Below are 23,981 nucleotides of genomic sequence, written 5' to 3'. Positions count from 1 at the left end.
AGGCTAAGCCATAGAAATAGGTCATTGGCCTGTATATGAGATGTCAAAATTTTCCAGTCTTTTATTACTCTGGAGTCTGGAGTTACTTCAGTTTACATACCAATGGCATGTGTGACTTGTACTTTCTATACATACTTTACTTCCTGGGATCGATATTAAAATGACCAGTTATCATTAAGGTTTCATCAAATCAGGAACATATATACAAATCACTCTGACTGTCGAGCTCTGGAAGAAGGGACTGTCTGCATTTTTCGAGGAGCACATGACTGACTCGATGAAATGTTCTCAGAGGGAAACGTGTCAACTCAACAGCCAAGCTTGACAGCTGTACTTCTCCTAAACGGAGGCTAGGTGCTCAACCCAAGCATAACTTGTGGTGCTACATTACATATCCTCACCTTCTTTCTCCATACGGAGCCTTGGAAACCAAGAAAACAGTCTAAAATGTATCCTGTAGAAGTACTACTCCAGTACTACAGAAACTCTTCCAGAACATTTATTGTTATCTTTTGGTAGCATCTTTTGGTATAATTTTTTATGAACCACTTGATCACTTTAAAGGGAACATAACTTTTATGGTGAAGGGGTAGGCAGACAAAACACTTTCTTATGGTGCACTCTGACTGAGAATGGATTCATTCAGTGGTGATAACTGTTGGCTATTGAGTACGATCCTTGTTTTCTCGTTTTGACAGGTATATTGTATATTGTTATTCAATGGTTTATCATGTATTTTGTGTTTTTCTAAGATCAGGGCAATAGCTTTGCTTACATAGCATCATCCACCTGCTTCCATTAGTCATGACTGCAGACTGCCATCTGTACGATTAAAAGAAGCTGATCAAGCAACAGGAAGCATATTTTAATAATGGCCAGTGTTCTCTGCCTGCTCTGACATTAAATCAACAACTTAACATGCTACTTAGATCTCAGAGCCAACTACATTAACAGGAAGTCTAGACAGCTATGATGTCAATATTTCCATTCGGCTGGCTGTTCAATGTTCTAAACTGTGGGTTTAGCTAAAGCGAATATGTCTACATGACATTAATAATACTTGTAATGATAAGTTGATACAAACAAGGGTGAGTTGGTCCCTCTTTACAGTTTAATCTAAGGCAGCTGGCAGTGTAGGTTCACAGCCAAAAGGTTGATCCAAAACTGGGGTGTGTTTGTGAGAGAGAGCAAAAATGGAGTAAGAGACAGAAAGAGAGAGAGATAACAAATTATTTGCATTATGATTTCTTGTAACGAGCCAACCTCATTGATGTGAAACAGGTATAGAGACGCTGACAGTTAAATCGGTGGTGGTTCTCATAACGTTTTCTCCATAAGACAGAACTCTGTGGGGAGGAGGACATGGCAAACAGCAACATTACAATGCAAACAAACACAATATTTCCAATTCAGCATTCAATTTGAACCAGCTGTGTCCTTTTGAATCTGTCCTCGACCTCCTTGGGTTCTGCAGAGCTTGTGTTTGGCAGCTAACATAGGCGAGAGATACTGTACCAAGGCGCGGCTTTCCGATCTCCAGTATGTTCTATTGTTTTGATTGAGGAGCTTTGTAATCCCTAACACCACAAGGTTTTACAGCAGTATCCTGTCTGCAGGAAATCATCGTGCAAAGAATGGCCCTTCAAGTTGGATGTGGATTGTGTTTGCCTGGAGTTTGGTTGTTTTAGCATAGTGTGAATCATGTCCCTTTCTCTATCCTCTCATCTCCCTCTTTCATCTTTCACTCTCATTCTTCCATCTCATTCTTTATCTTCCCTTCTCCTATCTCTATTTCCCTTTCCCATCTCTCTCTCTCTCTCTCTCTCTCTCTCTCTCTCTCTCTCTCTCTCTCTCTCTCTCTCTCTCTCTCTCTCTCTCTCTCTCTCTCTCTCTCTCTCTCTCTCTCTCTCTCTCTCTCTCTCACCCGAGCTCTATCGCTCCCATCTCTATCTCTCCCATCTCTATCTCTCTCTCTCTCTCCGTAAGGAGCATGTCTCAGTCAGCCCACTTTTTGGGGAGGAACGGTGGAGCTCCACCCACCTGTACATATAAACTACGTCCATGCGGTCTGCTGCTGCTCAGAAGTCTGTACCACACTTCTCCTACTCCTGTGATACTTCCTCCTCGCAGAAACACTCTGAGCAAGGTAAGAACAGCCCAGAGGTGTTACATGTTCTGTGATATCGCTGTCTTCAAGATCGCTGACGTACATGCTTGCGAGTGTCACCGTGGAGGGCTTCATTGACATGAGTGTTTTTTAATCCTCTAAAATGGGTTGTATTAGCACCTCACTGTTGTGCTTTAAATGTCTGCATTCTTTCCTCTTCTGTTGACTGTGTTTTGGAACAAATTGTCATGCACATTGAGGGAGATTCTCTGCAAGTGTCTTGGCTGTTAAGGTCCTAAGTGTATGAAAGAGCGTCTGGACAAGAAGGTCCACATAAAATGTGGCCCACATAAAATTTGACATGTTTGGTATCGGCAACATATAAGAGCAATAGCCTCAGCTGTCCAGTTTCTTCAGAAAGCATATATTTATGTTCCTAATAATAATTTAGGTAAGCACTGTGCTATTACTGCAGTATCTGATGGCAACACAAATATTTGTAACATTGCCTTTTAGAAGAAGGTTGCAACTACTGGGGACATCCACACTGTAGTCAGGATCATGTGCAGCTGTGCCACTGATGTCATGGCCAGTTCCTGATGTAGCAGCTATCGAGTAGCTCTGTTGCCCTGTGTGTCCAGATAGCACCATGGCTTCTGGCTCATTCATGTCCAAACCTCACAGGTTTCCCTCAGCTCCTCTGGCAGAGTTCTCTGACCCTCCTCCCTGAGGCCGTCTGAATTCTCCTGTCCCCAATCAGAGCATTCCAAAGCTTTCCCACAGAGCACATAAAAGGTTGCTAGGTAACAGGTTGGCATTTCTGTTCAATCCAAATGATGGCTGAATTTAAACCAACAATCTGACAGTTACACCGGAGGGGTTTAAAGATGAATAAATCAGGTATTGTTTTTTTCTATTTCTTTCTTTCTTTCTCTATCTATCTATCTATCTCTCTCTCTCTCTCTCTCTCTCTCTTTCTCTCTCTCTCTCTCTCTCTCTCTCTCTCTCTCTCTCTCTCTCTCTCTCTCTCTCTCTCACTCTCTCTCTCTGTCTCTCTGTCTCTCTCTCTCTCTCACTTCTTGAAAATAATGTATTTGGCTCATAGGACTGGGCTCTAGGGTGGCTTCGATAAAAGCCTGCCTGGCTGCCAGCCTAAACCATACTACCTAACAGCAGCGTTTCAATCCTTCTACCAATCAGCAGGTGTCTTGTGTTTCCATGGCACATGAGATGTGGCACATATCTTATCTTTGAATTCACTTGGAAGAGGAAGAGAGCCTAACTGAATCAGCTGAACTGGATGATTTGAGTTCTGCAAGCAATCTAATGATAGATGTTAGATGGCATGTGTGGTGTACATCACATACATGATCAGTCAGGCCACCTGACATTTGATAGCATGACATTCAGAGTACACATCTATTTGCGCGTTGCTATTCTTCCACAATGTATGCTGTAGAGATACTGCAGAAGTGTCTAATTCATACAGTCTGTTGTGTGGAACTTACATATGAGTTTAGGGATAGAGTTTGTTGATCCATGGAGCTTTTCATTCGGAATTGTGCCCCCAAGCGAAATCATTACCTGGGCCCAAATCCCACTCTGAACACTGTTCTCAGTGCCTAACCCTGCTTGGACCACACCTCAGTGCTGCTTACAGTTACTTCATTTTTTCAGCATAATTTGTCCAATTATATTCACACAAAGAAATACTCTTGTAAACATGTGACTGGGAATTTCCTTACACTATCATTGTCCAAATCTTGGCCCATAGTGTTTTCATATGCTTCTTGGACACAGGATGATCAGTGTTGACACAGCCAAAGAAAATGGAGATATGATTCTGCATATAGTTGTTGTCTTAATGCTTGTCAACCACCCAGTTCCTAGTAAGCCTGAACTTTCTCTCCTCCTCCCTCTCTTCCTCTCCATCTCAATATAACTCACCTCTCCCCCCTCAATCTCCCACCTTTCTCTCTTTCCCCCCCACTCTGGTAGCCCTCTGGCATAGGCAGGCTGGTTAACCTTGTTGACTCAGTTAAAGTTTGGTCAATGCAGCCTTTTCAGTCTAACAGAAAGCTGTTGACCTGCTTATGTAATTCTCATTCCACCCAGGGCTGACCCCTGGCTCCTGTTCTGTTCTGCAAAGAAAGTGTCTATGTGTGAAGGAATGCTGGAAGCAGGAGGCACACAAATTATTAGAATCGGGCAGCAGACTGGACTATCGTAACAAGGGAAGGGTTGGTAGAGGCACTGACCTCTGTGGACAGGTATTTAGGTGCAGTGGAAGGACTGTTTGCAGGGGGATAAAGCGATAAATCATCCTGACATGGCCGTGTGGATGTCAATACAGCCGCTAGCACCATAGAGCAGCTTGTTGAATTCCAAACACACCCAGTGAGTTGGGAAATCTTAGCGGAGCTGCCAAAGTTGTATGGCAAGGAGGATGGCTGAACCGATATGAGGATATGAGAGGACAGTGGGTTGAAACGTTAGGCCCTGGTTTAGAGGGAGGAGAAAACAGGCTGGCTGGGTGGAGCAATAGAAAGAACGAAAGGAAGAAAGACAACAATCTCAGCATCAGGTGACCATTAGCTCTGATGGTCAACAACTGACCGCTGTTTAGAGAGAGGACATTGGACCACAACAATTCTCCCCATCGTTGCTACTTTCGCGATCAGGGAGTTATAGAAGAAGGTGTGAGGTATTGTAGAAGTAGAATTTGTGACACAGATGGGAAGAGAGGTGATAGATGGGGTTAAAAGGGCTAACGTGTTTTACAGTCCCCAGATGTTTGCTTGGCTCCTGTTCCAGGTGATCCTGTCAGTCATGTGTGTGTCTGTGTGTGTGTGTGAGACCATCATGATTGGTATGTCTTATAAAGGGTTAGGTCAGATTATTAGTTGTTGTTATGTTGATTGTTTTGCATCACGTTCTCGTCTTTCTAAAGCATGTTGTTCTTCACTTGGTGATGAACAACATGGTTTCTGGATTCATTGGTGGTGCCGGGCCATTTGATATAGAATCATGTAATTTGCTTGCCTCGCTCACTGTACTTCCCCGATGAGGAGAGACATAAACCACACCAATCTGGTTGAAATACAGAGACTAGGCCCAACCGCAGGCAATTAAGGAGGCAGATATCCGTAAGCAATGACATGGCCGGTATTCTTGCATGCTTTTCCCTCACGATTTGTTTATCAAGCATTAGCGTTCCCATCTGGAAGCAGTCAGCAGAATACAGAGGAGAAATGGAAATGTGATTATTTTCAAAGCAGAGGAGGGGCAATAAAAGACTTGTGGCTCATCACCAAGCAGACCACGCTGCGGTTGTAAGTATTGGCAAAATGTGAAGACGAATGTTGACATCCTGTAGGTTTACGTGAACTGCTTTTGTTATGTCATTACTGTATGCAGCTGTGGTGGTTTGGTGACAAATAATCCTGCCTGAGATGGTAGTGAGGGTGTTTTTAGAGCTAATACCAATTACAAGGCTTTAGCTCAGTGGGCTAATAGTGTTGCTTGTTCATTTTCACAAGTTGGCCAAACCTGATGTTCTGCTATTTCATCTTCACACGGTTGAAAGAATACAACAGATGCTACAGCGTCTAGAGGGTTGATAGACCTGATCTTGAGAACTAGGTGAGAATTTTCTTGATGTCTTGTTATTTTGACAAGTCTACGTACAATCCAACATCCGCTTCCATATCTCTTTTTACAAGTCACCTAATTGGTGAGTGTCTGGATGTAGGAAGCATCCAGAACGGTCTGTTAACAGTATAAAAATACTTGTGAAAGACGAGCCATGTCTGTCTTTCACATGGATCCTATTGTACACACTGGGAACCAGGCACTTCTTTGTTAAATGACCTTCGGTATATGTATAAACTGTAAGAAGATATAATGTGTAATTTAACGGATGTATTTTTGTGTGGTTCCTCTCAGCAGGCTGTTGAGATATCCTTGCTTTTTTGTTCTCATGGCTTGAGAGTGGCACCTTTTACATAAAAACATTTAAACTAAGATAGCCAGGTGATTGAGGTTACCTGATTATTGCTACAATGTTGACACTTGGCTCAAAGGCTTGTCTATTAAGTCTGCAAGAGACTTAAGAGATCAGTGCTGTACAATATCAGGTCTGGCTGAAGCACTGCCAGTATTATTTTCAAGAATCAAAGTGGCTGGAAAGCTTCCTCTTCTATATTTAGTCAGTCTGAGAATTGGTTATTTTATTATTATTGACTATTAAATGGAAGGTACAAATGTATGTACAGGGAAGATACATATTAGCATGTGGACACACCCCCTGGTGAGAACAGCATGGTATGCTATGTGCAGACGCCCCCTGACCCTCTGAAGACAACTGTCTGGGCTGTCCGTCTCACCCTCTTTTAGGGTTTGTTTAAGTGAATGGATGACTGTAGAGCAATCAGACTGGCATGATGAAATGTACCTGAATGATCGGCCGATAGGTGTACCTTTAGATGGGTGTGCAAAGTCACAGTTTGACGAAAACAGGCATGAGGAACACCATCTTCCAGAACCATAGAACTGTCTCCTACAGAGGACACCCTGCACACCCTTCATCAATATGTCCTCTACTGTATATACAGTGGAACACCAACAAGCAGAGGATGATTTTATAATCAAATCTTACTTCCCAGGATGGATAATTCGGAATTTTTTGCATTATTGAAATTTCCCTTCCTTAGGAGGAGTGCCTGTCTTTACTGTACCAAGGCCAAGTTCCTTCAGGTGGTGGAGATGGCAGCTCAGTGTTAAAACACCAGCCGCCTGAGAAAAGTCATGGCACATCAGCCTCTGCCATTCATCATCGTTTTCACAGGGCCTTCGACTCCAGCAGTCAGCCTGCCGGTCAGCCAGCCAGGCAGCCAAACGGACCTGTGGCTAGAATCCTGCACATGCCTTGGGCAAACCCCGACGCAACCCAACACGAGGGGAAGCAGACTAAGCCAGCCGGAGCTGGGCCAAGCCAAGCCAGACAAACAGGCAAGCCAGACAAACAGGCAAGCCAGACAAACAGCCAAGCAGACAGACAGCCAAGCAGACAAACAGGCAAGCCAGACAAACAGCCAAGCCAGACAAACAGCCAAGCAGACATACAGCCAAGCAGACAGACAGCCAAGCCAGACAGACAGACAGCCAAGCCAGACAGACAGCCAAGCAGACAGACAGGGGACCTACCGACTTCATCGTGAGGCCTTTGGTTTGAGGAGAGGAGACTGAAGGGTAAGCAATTATCATTAATGCATTATTGATATGTGTGAAATGTTTTGCTAGGCATGATATGCCACAGCTGATCTGAATATGATGTTGCAGAGCAAGCAAGTGTCCCATGGTCGAAGCTAGTGTGTGTGTGTGAAAGTGAGAGACAGAAAGGAAAATATTTAGCATGTTTTGTGATTGTTTTTTGGTGTGATAACATCTTTCACTATGCAACATCTTTTGGGGAGATGTGACCAGTTAGTGTCACTAACCACTTGATGTTCCTTAGCTAAAGTGGTTAGGTGAAGATAATATCTCACTCTTTTAGTGCAATATAGTATAGTACAGTACATCTCCCCATAATACCCACCTTTGATTACGGGGAGCAAACAAACTTTAAAACTCCTTGTTTGTTTCTACACTGACCACTCGGCCCCATGTTGCTAATCCCCATACAGGGTGGACATGTTTTACGGATTAACACACCCAATGTGAGTGCTCTGCGGTATAGCAGTGGGCCCACAAGGCATCTCAATTATCCCCCATTTAGCAACACATCCTCCGTTTACACACACTCCAATGGAAAACGTGACTCTTCTGGGCTCAGTAATGATGAACAGAGGGGATATAATTGAGGGAAGAGGAGAAGAGGAATGCACACGTCTAAGAGGTAGAGGGATTTGGCTTATCGGAAGTGTGTATGTGGCTTGGCTGGTTGATCGCAGGAATATCTCTTGTTCCTGTAGTGTTGGTACTTAAGGCATGAACACATGTCAACAGAGAGGTTGGTATGCTGGAAGAGGCAGGGGTGTGATTGTTAGGTCTGGAGGATGTGCCCTGATCTCTGACCTCTTGAGTTGTTCTAGTAACATCAGTTCTAATCCAAGCAGAACATGGGAAGGGCATTTTTCTACAACATTTTCAAAATTGTGTTGATTTATATATTTTTCTGAATCCAGCATATTATGATATGATAATGTCAATCTGTCATATTCTGCACTTTATAACCTAATTGTTACATCTGACCAATGTCTCATAAATGTGTACTGGTGGTGAGAAAAGGCACGGTCCTTTGAACAGCATACTGTACAATAGGTCCTCTGACTCCCTAAATAGCGCCCTCCAGTGGTAATACGAATTAATTAATTAAAGTGTTCCACAAGTGAATATGCCAAAATGGCAGGAGAGGTGACTGTGAGGACGGTGTTCAGGAACCACACATTCCAAGTGGCTTTTAGAATTGCTTTGAAGCTTTACAACAACATGTTACTTGTATTTATTGCCACCCTACTTGTTAATACTTCTGTATGCAAGCGTTGGGAGTCAGGTGGCTGAGCGGTGAGGGAATCGGGCTAGTAATCCGAAGGTTGCCAGTTCGATTCCCGGTCATGCCAACTGACGTTGTGTCCTTGGGCAAGGCACTTCACCCTACTTGCCTCGGGGGGAATGTCCCTGTACTTAATGTAAGTCGCTCTGGATAAGAGCGTCTGCTAAATGTAAATGTAAATATATGCATCAACATATACGCAACAATACCATATTAATGCATTTTGTCATCCCATTTATGGATTTATTTAATAATCCTCTGATTGTAACAATTCATGCTGGTTTAATCTACTAATGTTGCAGTAAGAATAAACATGCATAAACATTTGCAATATAAGACTAACATACACAGCTGTTCATTATCATTCGCTTACTTTGATCCAGACGGGGCTAAAATAGCAATAACATGAACTTGATCCGCCTGATTTTCATATGTAACTAATCAGTGTAATGAGTGTTATTCTTGGAAAGTAAAAGCTAACCTTGCAAAAAAAAATACTTCCACTTTTTAACAAATGCTCCTTAACACCATAACTAAAATTAGTGTTTAAAGGATGGTCCTCAGTTGACATCTAATCCAAGACAAGGAAATGCTTTGAGTAGTGTTTCTCAGACTTTACATTTATTATGTGAATGTCTCCAAATTGGTCAAGTTGGTTTTTCATTTACACAAGGAATTTATGTACTCGTCAGACCCATAAAAAACCTTTCAATGCCATCTTGTCATAGACATGGACATTGTAGCACCAGCAGTGCTAACAATCTCTGTTGGCTCCACAAACATTTTTCTTATCGATTCGGTGGAAAAATTGTGTTTTGTATGTGTTTGTCATGTCATGGTTTGAGAGATTTATGGAAGCTTGTTGCATGGCACGTGCTTAGAAACTGGTTTGTGTTTATGTGATTTTTATAGTATGCTAACTGGGTCTATGAGGTGCAGTAGCTTCCCTAATAAGCTAGTGTTTGTTTCAGTTGCTGTAAATAAGAATGGCTGTGAATGTTGTTCTTGGCTGGAGTCTACTCTCAAAGCCAGTAAAAAGACAAGGACAAGCAATTAAGTGCTCTTTGGAAAGTGTGTTTGGCGTCATAAGAAACCATTAATCTTGTCCATGAGTTCTCTTGCCTCAGACATAAATCTATGCTAGATGGTATCTGTATCCATCTGGTTCCAGGCTGATTGTGGTGTGAAACACTATGCACCTTCGCATATGAAAACATGGGTAGTTAGTTCCCAAAAATAGACTTTGTGAACTCATTTTAACCAATGGTAGTGGCGTTTAACATGAGCTACCCGGGTACATTTACATTTACATTTAGTCATTTAGCAGACGCTCTTATCCAGAGCGACTTACAGTAAGTACAGGGACATTCCCCCCGAAGCAAGTAGGGTGAAGTGCCTTGCCCAAGGACACAACGTCATTTGGCACGGCTGGGAATCGAACTGGCAACCTTCAGATTACTAGCCCGACTCCCGCACCACTCAGCCATCTGACTCCCTGCGGGTAGATTAATTATGCATAAAAAGGTCAACACTGAAAGACAAGGTATTTAATACAAACCCCAAATGAGTCTATTCTAATTCAAATTTCTGTTTATAAAAAGACCCTCTCTAATTCGTGTTAGACTGTAAATTCGGAACAGTTTGTCCTTGAAGAGTTGTGCTTCTGTGGTACACAGATATTTATGTATTGGGTACATACGTGAATTTAAGGTAGTTTGAAATGAAATACTTACTTGTCATACTTTATCAATACAGTTGTAGGGCTGCTGTTTTAATTGAGGTGTGTGAAAAGGGAATATATACGCATAAAGGTACCTCTGACCAAAATCCTGTGCGATACTGTACGATTCTTTCCTTCATCTGTTGGTGAATCAACGAAGCCTTGAATGCCATACATGCTACCCTCTCTCCTCCACAGGAGAAGGCCATGCCCTACCTGTCTGCTCACCTCCTGGTGGTGGCACTTCAGCTGTGTGTTCTAAACCATGTCCATGGGGGGGCATACTATGGGCACAAACAGCATCCTCAACAACACCAACCCTTGCCACAGTTACCTCATCTGCCACTTGGTAACGATGGCCTGCCACAACAACCATATTTGGGAAAGGAGATGCCACATGCACCATATGGAAAAGAGATGCCAATAATGCCCCAGTATAGGAAGGAGCTTCCCCAACTGCCATACATGGGCAAAGAAAGGCAGCCAACTGAGGGCAAAGGTGAGACTTGTGTTCTTTTAATAGTAGTACAGAATTAGCCCATTTGAAAATGATATTATCACTTTAACATTTTGGGTCATCATTTTGAAGGAACCTTTAACACATTTAAAATATACTTGGAGACCAACAATGGTGCACACCATTTTAATGCCATAAAAAAACAATGATACCAATGTTTTTTTTTAAACCTGACTATGTTTTTATGTTGTAATCCATAGGTGAGACTTATCCCAGAGGTAATAAGGGTCCTCCTCCAGGAGAAGGTCCTCCACCTGAGGGACCCCCAGGAGTTCAGGGTCCTCCCGGACCTCAGGGCCCACCTGGGTTGCCTGGCCACGGAATGCCCGGACCTCAGGGAAAGCCAGGCCCTCCTGGTCCTCAAGGCTATCCTGGTATAGGAAAACCTGGATTTCCTGGGATACCTGGCAAATCTGGAGGACCGGGTTTACCTGGCCCAAAGGGTGAGCTGGGACCTGGCGGGGGTGATGGACAAATTGGGTTGCCTGGTCCATCTGGTCTCCCCGGGCCCCCAGGCCTGCCAGGTATTGCGAAGCCAGGGGGCCAGGGACTTCCAGGGCAACCTGGGCCCCGAGGGGAACCTGGACATAAAGGTCTTCCTGGAATCCCCGGCCTGCCTGGGCCAAAAGGAGACAAAGGGATTGGTTTACCTGGATTGCCAGGCTTGAAAGGGCCCGGTGGACCCCCAGGACCTTCAGGTCAAGGGGGCCTTCCAGGGGTTGGAAAACCAGGTTTGAATGGACTACCAGGAGCACCAGGTGGACCAGGTAAACCTGGCCCTCCAGGAGAACCAGGATTGGCAGGGCCACCAGGTGAAGGAGGAGAAACAGGACCATCTGGTCTTCCAGGTGTTGGCAAGCCTGGACCAGATGGTCTACCTGGTCAACAAGGATTTCCAGGAGGAAAAGGGGAGAAAGGCCCACCAGGTTTTCCAGGGGGGCCAGGTTTACCTGGCTATGGAAAACCAGGATATCCCGGGCCAAAAGGTGAGAAAGGACACGGTGGTTTTCCTGGTCTTCCGGGTCCAAAAGGTGACAAAGGTCATGTAGGTCTTCCAGGAATTATTGGTCCTCCAGGGCCCAACGGGCCCCCAGGCTTACCAGGTCCTATAGGACCACCTGGGGGACTTGGTTTTCCCGGGCCTAAAGGAGAAGGTGGAGCTGGGGGGCCAAAAGGGCCACCAGGTCCTATTGGTGAGTCAGGGCCTCAAGGACTTCCAGGACAACCAGGTTTACCAGGGGAGGGTGGGCAACCTGGACCAAGAGGGCTACCAGGGCCACTTGGCCCAAAAGGGGATAATGGACACAAAGGTTTGCCAGGTCTGCCGGGTGCTCCAGGGTTACCTGGACCGAGAGGTGAAGGTGGACAACCTGGTGAAAAAGGTTACCAGGGACCCAAGGGAATTCCAGGACTCACAGGTCCAGGGGGACCAATTGGACCTCCTGGTCTTCCTGGGCCAAAAGGTGAACTTGGTCCACCAGGCAAACCAGGCTACCCAGGTGAGGGGAAACCTGGAGTTCCAGGCCCTTTAGGTCCTCCAGGTAAACCTGGCATTAGTGGTCCTTCTGGCCAGCCTGGACAACGAGGACAGCCAGGTCCTCCAGGCCCTCCTGGCCCCCCTGCTCATCCACCTAGTCTTGGACAAATTCTCCCTGAAGTGGGTCCAGGTCTAAACGGTCAGAAACCAGGTGGTTATAAGAAACCAAAGCCTGAATTTGGTGGAAGAAATGGCCTGGAGATGCCTGCCTTTACGGCTAAGCTCATGAAGCCATTCCCTCCTGTTGGCTCACCTGTTGTCTTTGATCAACTTCTCTACAATGGGAACCAGAACTACAACCCCCAGAATGGGGTCTTCACCTGTAGCATACCAGGAATCTACTACTTTGCTTACCATGTGCACTGCAAAGGAGCCAATATCTGGGTAGCTCTGATGAGGAACAATGAGCCAGTGATGTACACATATGATGAGTACAAAAAGGGCTTCCTCGATCAGGCATCTGGGAGTGCTGTACTCCCCTTACAGCAAGGAGACACTGTGCATGTACAGCTTCCTTCTGACCAGGCCGCAGGACTTTATGCCGGTCAATATGTCCACTCATCTTTCTCTGGATATTTATTATACCCAATGTAAACCCCACGACAGACATAAAAAAACACCCTCTAGCTTACTTTTGACCAATTTCAAACTGTTGACCCAAAGAGGTAAAACTACTAACTGCTAGGCCTGGATGAGTTAAATAATGGAATGGAACAGTTCAGTATGCTTATGTTTATGTAACTGCATAAGGAAGAATGCATGTGGGGGATCTTTCTGCTGCTCTCACTAAACTCAAAAGCAGTTGGTTCAGTCAGTGCCCATAGAGAAGATGCACTTTTGGGACATTGTGTATTAATACATTATATAATAATAAACATTTTGGTTGGTTTTAGTCTAAAGTAAACCGTTACATATTCTCTGTCCATCAGCAGTTCTGTGCATATCAACAGCATACATGTTATTTCAATTCAAACCATTAACTTAAAACAGAAACATGTCTCTCTGTTAAACCACGTGCTATGCTTTTTTCTTTGGCACATAACTAAAAAAGCATACCTGTGGCATAATCCAGTGTGAATTTAGTCTAAATGCATCTAATGCTACACATCATATAAAAACGTGTTTTGTTTCTATTTTTGGACGGGAAGGTTAGGACAAAGTAACATCCACATTTTTCACTTGTTCTCAATTATATTGGGTTATCTATTATTGTTATTTATTTCAAGTATATTTGACCTTCTAACTTGTACAACGTTATAAACCACAAACTAGAATTAGATAAATGTTAACATGAAGTTGAATTTGGTCTACAAGCCAGTACAAGGCCCATTTCAGATATGTTAATCATCACCGATTTGCAAGCAACTCCTACATTACAGTAATTGAAAATGAAAATATTATTTAGTGTCAAGATTTGACATAGGCCTACTCTCTGTTAATTTTATCTGTCCACAATTATGTATGTATTATAAATAAGTATGACACATATATTGCCTTCTTTTCAAGCCATGTACATCCAGTAAAATAATGCACATTTAGGTCCATATATGCAGTAACATATCACACTTAATGAAGGTATATATCAGTATCTTTTTCCTGTAAATTATTTGTTTGACTACTGATTGTCTGTAATTGTGTGTAAATGAGTCTGCCTTAAAGAAATAATTAAAATGTGTTGGAAGATTTTCTGAATGGTGGCAATGGCAATGGTGCTACAATGTATATGCAAATGGTAAACATAGTTTAACATTTTTGTATTTCTGTTCTTGTTTTTTTAAATAAAGATGAAGTGATTCAAACGTGACTTATCTTCTATGATTGTAATTTAGACGAATTTACAAATGAAGATGATAAACTTGCGTCTGAAGTATGTGTGTTAAATTTGAATTATGGATTAGCACTGATTTGTACTCTTCACTTCTCAATAAAAGTGTGTTAAAAAAATTATATGCTAGTGTTCTTGATAATTGTTGATACTTAAGGTGATTGTTATAATAAAGACTGCCCTCTAATCTTTGATGCCAGCTACACTATTTGTGTGTCATGTAAGAACGTTGTAGACAACCCAAGTAGGCTAATATAACTAAGGGAATATAGCATTTAAACTGTATACAGGCTGAAGGCCTGTTTCATGTTTACAATGTGACCAAATAAGTTAGTTTGACACAAGCAAAAATTACACAGAAAAATACGACCATCTCTTTCAGTGGGGGAAATCGTTAATTTAGCTTTAATTTTGCGCTAATTATCTTAAATCATACACAATTACGAAAATGTTAGCAGATGTGTAAACTATTGACTTCCGTTGTCTGCCCAATCCCAGGCTGCACCGTCACAACTTCCGGATTTAACACTTTGGCTTGCAAGTTGCACAGCAGCTGCAGTTATATAGAATGTGATCAAAAAACTTTTAGCACGCCTCTTTCTTTTTAATTTCTTTGATTTACTAAATGAGTTTGAGAACAACGTAATATAATAACAACGTTTTGGGGACTGTACTGAACTAAAAGTAAGTAGACTACCACACTGGTTTTATGCAGTGACCATATTGATAGATTGTCTTACGTCTTAGGCACGTTAATAGTGAGACTGAAATTAACGGGTATGCATGGCTGTACTCTTTTATCGACATACTGTGTCAATTGTAACTAGACTAGGTAAGCTAATACTTAACATGTACAGTTGATACTGTAGCATTAGCTAGTTAGCAGATAGTCAAGTGCAATAATATCCAAGCAAGCTCAACGCGCCACATCAACTGAGCTAACGCTAGCTTTCTAGCCCTATTCAGCATTAACTAGATTCAGAAGGTGGGGATAGCCAAAGTTTACTGAGCACTAAAGTTTGGTGGAGTTCCCGCTGCTACGATTGGTAGAATGTGCCCAATGTCAGTCAAATCAAAGCATGTTTAAATATTGACGCTAACTATTTCGTTTTATGTGACTTTAGCCTAGTAAGCTGGCTTGCTGATAGTCCGTCCCTACTCACCAGGTTGCTAAAAGCAAGACCACTCGTAAGGTTCCCATGTAATGCTGCAATTCCTGCCAAGAAAGAGTTAGCGTTAGCAAAATCCTCATCATCTCATCCGTCTAGATCAGGAAGGGATCATATATTTAACTACAGAGCTACGTTAATCACATTGTGGATAGTAGGGACATTTCATAAACGACACAGTCACTTGTGTTGGCTGCTTTAGTCTTCGATTATTGACAATTAGTCTATGAGGGTAATTTTAGTTAGGATATGTAATAGAAGAACATACTTTTTTCACGAATTGAGCATGAATTGACCGTTAGCTCATCTGTTATTTTCTTTTATAAGGTATCTCTCATGGCCTCAAGAGCTGGCCCTCGGGCAGAGGGCACTGACGGGAGTGACTTCCAGCACAGAGAGAGGGTGGCTTCACACTACCAGATGAGGTTGGCATGCTTTATTTTTCAATCAAGCTGTACAAAGCAGCAATGACATGTTATTCTTAGTGTATCTAGTTTGGATGATAATTTGTAGTCTTAAGTCAGTTCATTGTCTTACTATAAAGTGTTGTTTTTAACCAACTTGTGCTCCTGTCTTTCCCTTAAGTGTGGCTCTCAAATCTGAAATCCGCAAGCTCAACATCGTCCATGTGCTGATCTGGGTACTTCTTGCTGCCCAGGTGACAGTGAGCCATCTGAACTTGGTGTCCCACAGTGTGGTGGCTGCACCCTATCACTGGGAGTACCCCTACCTCCTCAGCATCCTGCCCTCCATCTTCAGCTTCATGGCCTTGCCACGCAACAACATCAGCTACCTGGTCATCTCCATGGTGAGCGCTGGGCTGTTCTGCGTGGCTCCGCTCATCTATGGCGGTATGGAGATGTTTCCTGTGGCACAACAGCTCCTCAGGCATGGCAAAGCCTACAGGTTCATCTTTGGCTTCTCAGCTGTGTCAGTTATGTACCTGGTGATGGTCATTGCCGTCCAGGTGCACGGCTGGCAGATCTATTACAGCAAGAAGCTGCTGGACGCTTGGTTCACCACTACGCAAGATAGGAAGAAGAAGTGATGTGTTAATCGAATTGAACAATGACATTTTACTAACACTGCTTGTGCCACAGTCTTACCCTGCCTCTGCTCTATCTAGCCAATCTATATTTGAATTCTAGCCCCCTTTACTGGCTAATCTGATGAAACCTTGATGGCTTCAGTGAAGGTTGTCCGGTCGTTACCTCCCGGTAAAGCGCTCTATCCCCTCTTCCGATACCTCGGCTCTGGACAGATTAAGATTTGAGTTGCTCATCTCAGACTGTAGGGGGGTATTAACTCTTGCGGCTTAACAATGACCCCAGACATTAGAATCTCTTCCTCCTGAGTCCTGATCTTTAGATCTGCCATAAAAGGTAGTCTGTTTCCTGTCTCACCCATAAGCGACTAGCAGAGCCTATTGGCCTGCGTTTATGTACTCTGGTACAATTTATTGATGTTGAATGTTATCAGTGGTTCACACTTTCAAACAAGATATTGAATAATATAATAAACTAATGTAACTCGACTAACTAATAAAAGTCCTGAAGTCAGTTTGGTTCTGTTGTCTGTTTCAAGGATCATTAACTTGAGAAAGTACTCTCACCCAATGCGTGTTTTGGCATCATGTAAAGAATGTGTACCATACAGAACTGCATACAATACAGTACTGTTCCATAGACTGGCATTGAATGCCTATCCACCAGCCCCTACTGTTGGTGAAATCATGATGTACTTCTTCTGTAGTAGGGAAAGTAAGAGGAAGATACTCAACACTGTTTAGTAGCAGTGTGGTGGACTGGTGTTTTTGACTAGTAGTCTAAAGTTCTGTGTTCTAATCTAGACTGGTTGATTTAAAGAACAAATGCCTTGCCAAGTTCTCGATAACCGTTGTCAAGGAGTGACTTGCAAATGTTTGTGTTTATATAACTAGCTCTAGAGCTGAGTTGGGGTTTTCATTTGTAACCACCATTGGTACCATATCAAATTTTCCTACTATAGAAAACGTTAGTTCACTATTTGTCAATGAGAAAACCACACCACAGTGTGAGTAGAAAAAAGTTTTCCTTTGATACATAAAGTTATATTGTGTAGCAGACACAAGTTTAAAAGTGTTTATCAAGTCGATTATTTCTGCTTGTGCTTCCTCCAGGTGAGCTAGAGGTCAGCTATGACAAATTAGTCAAATAGGACACCCCTGGATGATGTCATCAGCATTTGCCAGTTAGACAGGTGCATGCCTGTCATGCTCACCTGTCGGACACGGAGTTCAAATAGTTTTTCTTCAAACTTTGCTTTATATTTCAATGGTTTCATTTAGTTTGGACATGGAGTAAAAGTTTGTGTTTACAATAGCTTTCTTTTGTTCTAGTCGAGGCACATCCTTTTTTTCATATTGCATTAGCCTAGCATTTTCACAGCTAGTCGACAAGCGTAATACGGTCACTCATTCATCCTCAATCAAGAAGCAGTCAACTACCGTGAGTAACCAAATACAAAGGCAAATTAGGTCCTACGTGAAGATTGTATTCAAGGAAACTTAGCTCTACTGATACTGTAGTTGGTTTCCAGCAAAGTCAAGCTCCATCACTGCTTAATATTTCATCCGAAAATATTTGGGCCGATTTAAGGAGGCGTGTCTGTGTATGCGTGTCTTGTGTGTGTAGTATGGAAGGACTAGAGCCATAAACATTAAATAATAATCCTCAATAGCTCTGGGAAGGACCATTAGCTAGCACTGTGTTTGTGTTGCATCTTGTGTCCTTGAGTCGTGTCTCTGGGGAGGTTGATTGCTTAGCAACAAGCGGGAGCTAATAACAGCTAGGAACCAAGTAGAGTGTAGGCAATTTGGTTCTTATTTAAAGTCCTTTTTTCGAGAAACCTTCCTCAGATGGAACAACGCGTCACCTGGAACTAAGCAACCGTATGTTATTTAAATTAAGCAATTTTTTAAACATACCCTGTTATCTGAGCGTCCATTAGCTCATTTGTCAGCATATTGACTTAATGCCGTATCTCTCTCGACTGTTGCTGCAACAGAGGCTCCAGGAAAAATGGAGGGACTGGGAGCGCGGTTCCTATGCCCTGGCCCTGAGACACCCCGTTCCGAAAGAGCTGAACTGCCTGCCCGGTCTGCAGCTTCTCCCTGTTTCCATGCTTATACTGATATCAGTGTTGCATTGGTATGGAAAAAGGGTGAGATGTTTACATTTAAGAGCCTGATCATCTACGATATACTGCTTTGATAACCAAATAATCATATAGCTTGATAGCATTCATTGTAGACATGTCTAACGTTTTTGTAGTTACTTAACTTTGTCCTGCTGCAGATGGCTCTCGTCCGTCACCCACCGCCACCACCAGGGGGCAGCTCTGTCGATGACTTGACCCCCTCTGCCACTTCCAGACCGCGACGTAGCAGAGCCAGGCTGGGTTACCCCCCAGGGCACACGCCTATCGGTAGGGACAGTGTTATTTTGCATATTTCCCAATACAAACTGCAGTACGACTGTTTCATGCTGTCCTTCCTCTCTCCTCCAGGTGTCCATCACACCTTCAGATCCATCTCCACCTGCCACAACTCGGGGCCCATCATCACCATCTGTAGGTCGTCCATCACCAACACCCGGCGGCCTGGGTCTCGTGCTGCAGCTGGACCTGAGTCGAGGACTGAGTCTGGGAATGGTTCTCGGTCCAGGTCTGGAACTGGGGATAGACTAAGTGCTGGCATACTGTAGGGGTTAACCCAGGGTCCTTATCCCAGTCTCAATCTCCCTAGTCTGGGTACTGGACCCTGACACATACTATCTGACCTGGGCTACGGATCTCCCTAGGCCCTGGACCTTGACTCTGAATCTCCTAGAATCTCCTATTACCGGAACAACATACTTCATCCCAATTAAAAATACTCAATTTTACCAGAAAATTGTAGAGGTAAGATCATTATTGTTTGGACTTTTTGTCACTAAATTTACATTTATGGATATTACATTTGGCAAGTAATAAAACAAAATTACATAAAATGTATCTTTGTTACTTCTTCCATCAAAGGAAAATACAACGTCATGTTGAAACAAGGCACATATAGCTATATTGTTATTGTAAGGACCACAGTAAAAACAGTAAAAAATAAAATAAAATAGTGCAACACCTGAGGGGATGGCATCCATTACAAAATCCTTAGGAGTGACAGGGATCTTGTAAAGTAATAAGAACTCCTCATAACTCAGAAGAAAGCCCTCCTCATTAACAAGTTGACTCACCAAAAGTATATTATTTTGAAACCAAAAAAAAAAAGTGTGCTTATAAAAGACCATGACAGGAAAGCCTACCTATGAAAAGCAGATAGTTTAACTGGGATTTTGTCAATATTATAATTGCAACCCAACATAAATTGAAAGCCACCAAAGGAAAGAAAAACATGGGGAATAAAGTTCCACAAAGAGAATGAATGAAACAGGAGACCATAAGGATGTTGCTCCTATTCTAATATTTTTTGAGGTCACACAGCCCTTTGAGCTTGTTGGGATGGATATAATAGGGAAATTAACACAAACTGAGAACGGACATCAGTATGTGTCATGATCGACTACCTGACAAAATGGCCACAGGCCTATCCTCTGAAAAGGGAGTTTGTGAATGCGGTAATTTTGGAAACCTTTACCCTAATGATTTAACCAAATAATTTGAATGTGTTAAAATTTCATATTTTTTGTACACTTCGGTGGTAGAGTTAAAATGCTATACTGTAAAATTACATCCTATTTTAAGGATCCAATTTTCATCTTACAATTAAAAAAGTTTATCAAACCCATATTTCAATATCTGGAATTTGTGTGTACTTTATATTTACAGATAAAGTGTGTGCCAAGCTTGGCATAAAACAAAGTCTTTGCTCTGCTTACCATCCACAAACAAATGGATTGGTGGAGAGGATGAATGGGACAATTCAAAGGTAAAGAACATGTAGCTTGATTGGTCCTAAATTTGTGCAGGGTATAAATATACTTATTGCACATGAACAACCCTGTCATGATTTGTATATAATATAATAAATGATGTTTCAAAAGATGCCATTTGTGAATAAAAATGTGAATGTGTTTACTTTCAGAGCTCATACATTTGCTCAGTTTGGATGGACAAAGGAAAACAAAAGTATTTTTACAGTTCCTTCATCCGAGCCTCTGAAGACCCAGTGTCTTAATTTTATTTTCTCTGGAAATGCGCCGACACAACTAACCAAAGTTGTGTATGTCTGCGCCAAAAATTTAAGCCACGACTGTTTCCTCAACTTGAACTAATACATAGCTGGCCTTGCTGAAATTAAAATCTGGTTCAGTACTAACTCCTTGGTCCAGCTACAAACCTCGGACAAGTAAGTTAACTAACGCTATATCATTTTGTTGCTTTACTGTATATGGTTACCTAGCTTGCTACCCTTAGAATGCGGCTGTAACATTAGCTCTGCAACTAAGAGCTGAGTTACTGTCGCTAATGTAAAGGTAGATAGCATCAAATATGTGTGTGAATACACATGCTAAGGCACATACAAAAGGCAAAGATTATGAAAACACATTTGTGTGTGAGATATATGAGCCAAATGTTTAAAGCAAACATAACCAAGCATTAAAAAAATGACTTGAGAAAGGACAACTGCTAATTTTTTTTATTGTTTATTTTAAATTAAAAGTTACATTGTGGTCATGTGAGATGTGGGACCTCACCTTCGCCAAACGCTTGTTACTCTCAGGAAGATTCTCTTTAGTTTAGTTTGGTTGTAGCATATAATAATTTAGATATTTTTTCACATATTTTTAAGTGCTCATAAAACAAGTTAAACATATCACCCCATGAACAAACTCCAAGCTATTAAAATATAAAGTAGAGTTTTACTAATATGATGACTTAAAACGTGTCTAGGTATATTCATTGTCCATTGTACACCCGCATTTTTCCACTATCATGTTGGGAAATTCGGCCACCTCAATTTCGGTGTAATCTCCCTTTTTCACCAGGTACATGATGGGCAATGGCGCACTCTCCGTCACCGCGCACCTCCTCTCCCCGTAGCCATAGTAACGCTTGGGTTGCTTGCATCCTCCGGAACACCGGAAGCCTTGGTATCCCGCTGGTTCGATAATCCAGAATTGAGTCCAAGTGAGTTCGCGGAAATTCACGAAATGTTCTTCCCTGCAGCACATTCCGTTATTTTTTGATGATGCGCAATCTCCGCGAGACCTGGGTGGAGGAAAAGGGAAGAGGATTAGACTGATTTTTAGCAGGTTTATCTGGTCAATTGCTGCAAAAGCCAAAAACGTATCAAAAACACGCAAACTGATTAGACCTCGTACCCGTATTCTTCCAGGTTGAGAGTGAAAAGAAGTAGCTCCGGGTTTCCCTTTTTGCCATCCAAACCCCCATGCGTGGTGAAGCGAACACTCCTGGCCATCTCCGCGGCGTAACTGCCCGGTCTCTCGCCCTCAATCCACAGCTCCAGGTGCAACGGGGTGTCACGCGAGCCTTTTGACCAGTATTGCACCGCCTGGGTGACGTCAAAACTCTGCCACCCAGCCTTGTGAATCGGAACTAGCCTGCAAGAAATATCCCGGCAAAATTAGGTTTTATTTTAATAAGAAAGTGCATGCATATATCTATTGTTGTTAAGTGTCATTTAGGTTACAGTCTGAAATCTAATGATGGGCTTCACAGGACGATTCTCACCTTGAATCTACCAGCGATGTTCGGTTGGATCCGTCTGCCTGAACCTCGACCCAATGCACGCTGACCCGTGCGTTATTGACCGACCGGCTCTTTCTCTCGGCCACAGACAGTTTGCGAAGGGTGGTCTTAAAGAGTTTGAGTTCGGCCATGGTCACTTCGCTGTTAGCAGGGATCCTAGCGGTCATGTCGAAGACGAGGCGCTGCCTGGTCGCGTCTGAATAGACGATTTCCCCAGAGATATCTACGAAAATAATCGGGAGGACCCGTTAGTCTCAAAGTTGGCATGGAGCATTTTGGATGCTGAGGATGGCATTAGGGCTACACAAAAGTTACGCATATAGGCCTAAGGCTATCACTTAATTTAAACCAAATATAGGCGAAACTTTTATCTACAGTTTTCCATTTTGTCGGTGTTCACCTGAGTTTCCCGGGATGCCCTTCAGTATTCCGGCTAGGCTTGGCAGGGACCTGCGCCTCCGATTGTGATGCATCTTCAGCATGGATAAGTACTTGTTTCGTAGGTGTGTTGGAACCACTAATGTATCCAGGTCCCTCTTGTGGATCTTCGGGAATTCCTTCAGGCCCAGTTTCTCCAGCATGGCCTGTTGTAGGTATCCCTGGCTGAAGCCCTGAGTCAGAGTAATCATAGCGCAGGCGATCAGCAGATGAATCATAATACAATCCATTATATAGGAGAATACCGAGTAGAGGAAATCCAGCGGCGGTGAAGAGTGAAGTGCGGAGGTTTCTTAGAAATTAAGAACCGGCACAATACAGGAGCCTGGTAAAAGTTAACTCAGATCAGAGTCCTTTTATACATAGTCATATACTGACAGACAGTCCATACACCGCGGTAGGGCGGGGGCAGACATCGCAAAGGTGGCACTTCAAACACCGCGCGCCATTTATGGGTTGATGCAAGTATAGGTCTTTACTCATGGACATTAAAACCAACCCTTACCAACCTCTTTACATGCAGATCCCAGAAAGTACCAGTGAGACGTGTTGTTGAAAGGTAAACTTTTATTGTTCTCACTTGAGAATGCCGATGGATTAGACACATCGGTTTGTAAAGGTGATTAATGAAAACTATTAATTACGCGCTAATCCCCTCTGTTCTCATATCAAAGAGGTATCAATGTTTCGTCGGGACCTTGTAGGTTACTGCCTAATTGCGCTTTTCATTTTAGCCCACTAGGTTAGGGGAAGGCTCCATGGCAATTAAGTTAGGCTACTGGTCAGTTTTTTTCCAGTTTGCTAATCTAATATTAGTCTAATTGGATAAAAATGCTTGATGCAGTGAGGTATTAGTGTGTGAGGAAGACAGACTGAAAATAGGTGTGTGCACGCATAGAATAGTCTATTGTGTCTATTTTTTACTTAAGTATTTGGCAAAGTACAGGCAAAAATGTATATAATGAGAGAGACTTAATTCATGAGCAGGTGAATAATTATTTAGTTAGTGTCTGGAAGTCCTGTCTGTATTGAGGTACAGTGTTGACATCTGCTGTCTAAATGGGCCTTTCTCAGCCCACGGTGGTGCTGGTCAAACAGACACATGTGTATTGAGATCTTGGCTCTTCTCTCTGGTCCCTAGGGAGAGATTAGTCAGCTGACAGTGGCATCTCTCACTGCGTGTGTGTGCTGAAGGATGTGGATTGGAGGGCTCTTCATGCAGGCCTGATAGTGTGTTTCTATTGCAGGAACAAGCCAGAGCAGTTTTTAGTACAAACACCCACAGCTGCGTCCTCCAGTTGGAGAGTCGAGTGTGTATTGCAAGCTGCAGAACACACACATTCACATTTACAAGTATTTATGAGTGCATTG

The 23,981-nt window shown here is 42.8% G+C and overlaps 3 protein-coding genes across 3 annotated transcripts; 2 read left to right on the top strand and 1 right to left on the bottom strand.

The window, feature by feature from the left end:
* The first annotated feature begins 2,060 nt into the window (after positions 1 to 2,060).
* On the top strand, positions 2,061 to 14,238 carry LOC134007699 (collagen alpha-1(VIII) chain-like). Its single transcript, XM_062447326.1, has 3 exons — positions 2,061 to 2,146; positions 10,579 to 10,879; positions 11,098 to 14,238. The coding sequence occupies exons 2-3, from the start codon at positions 10,588 to 10,590 to the stop codon at positions 13,026 to 13,028; spliced, it is 2,223 nt and encodes a 740-aa protein (XP_062303310.1). The 5' UTR covers positions 2,061 to 2,146; positions 10,579 to 10,587; the 3' UTR covers positions 13,029 to 14,238.
* A 517-nt stretch (positions 14,239 to 14,755) lies between these two features.
* Positions 14,756 to 16,987, top strand: LOC134007753 (protein jagunal homolog 1-B). Its single transcript, XM_062447412.1, has 3 exons — positions 14,756 to 14,943; positions 15,756 to 15,853; positions 16,014 to 16,987. The coding sequence occupies exons 2-3, from the start codon at positions 15,765 to 15,767 to the stop codon at positions 16,474 to 16,476; spliced, it is 552 nt and encodes a 183-aa protein (XP_062303396.1). The 5' UTR covers positions 14,756 to 14,943; positions 15,756 to 15,764; the 3' UTR covers positions 16,477 to 16,987.
* Positions 16,988 to 21,163: 4,176 nt separating this feature from the next.
* On the bottom strand, positions 21,164 to 22,840 carry LOC134007601 (left-right determination factor 1-like). Its single transcript, XM_062447179.1, has 4 exons — positions 22,573 to 22,840; positions 22,155 to 22,395; positions 21,785 to 22,024; positions 21,164 to 21,671 (listed from the first exon to the last, which is right to left on the bottom strand). The coding sequence occupies exons 1-4, from the start codon at positions 22,838 to 22,840 to the stop codon at positions 21,350 to 21,352; spliced, it is 1,071 nt and encodes a 356-aa protein (XP_062303163.1). The 3' UTR covers positions 21,164 to 21,349.
* Positions 22,841 to 23,981: the final 1,141 nt, after the last annotated feature.

Source organism: Osmerus eperlanus, chromosome 21, assembly GCF_963692335.1.
Source record: "Osmerus eperlanus chromosome 21, fOsmEpe2.1, whole genome shotgun sequence".
NCBI lineage: Eukaryota > Metazoa > Chordata > Actinopteri > Osmeriformes > Osmeridae > Osmerus > Osmerus eperlanus.
Note: the sequence above shows the minus strand (reverse complement) of the source record. Positions and strands in the feature narration are given on the sequence as shown.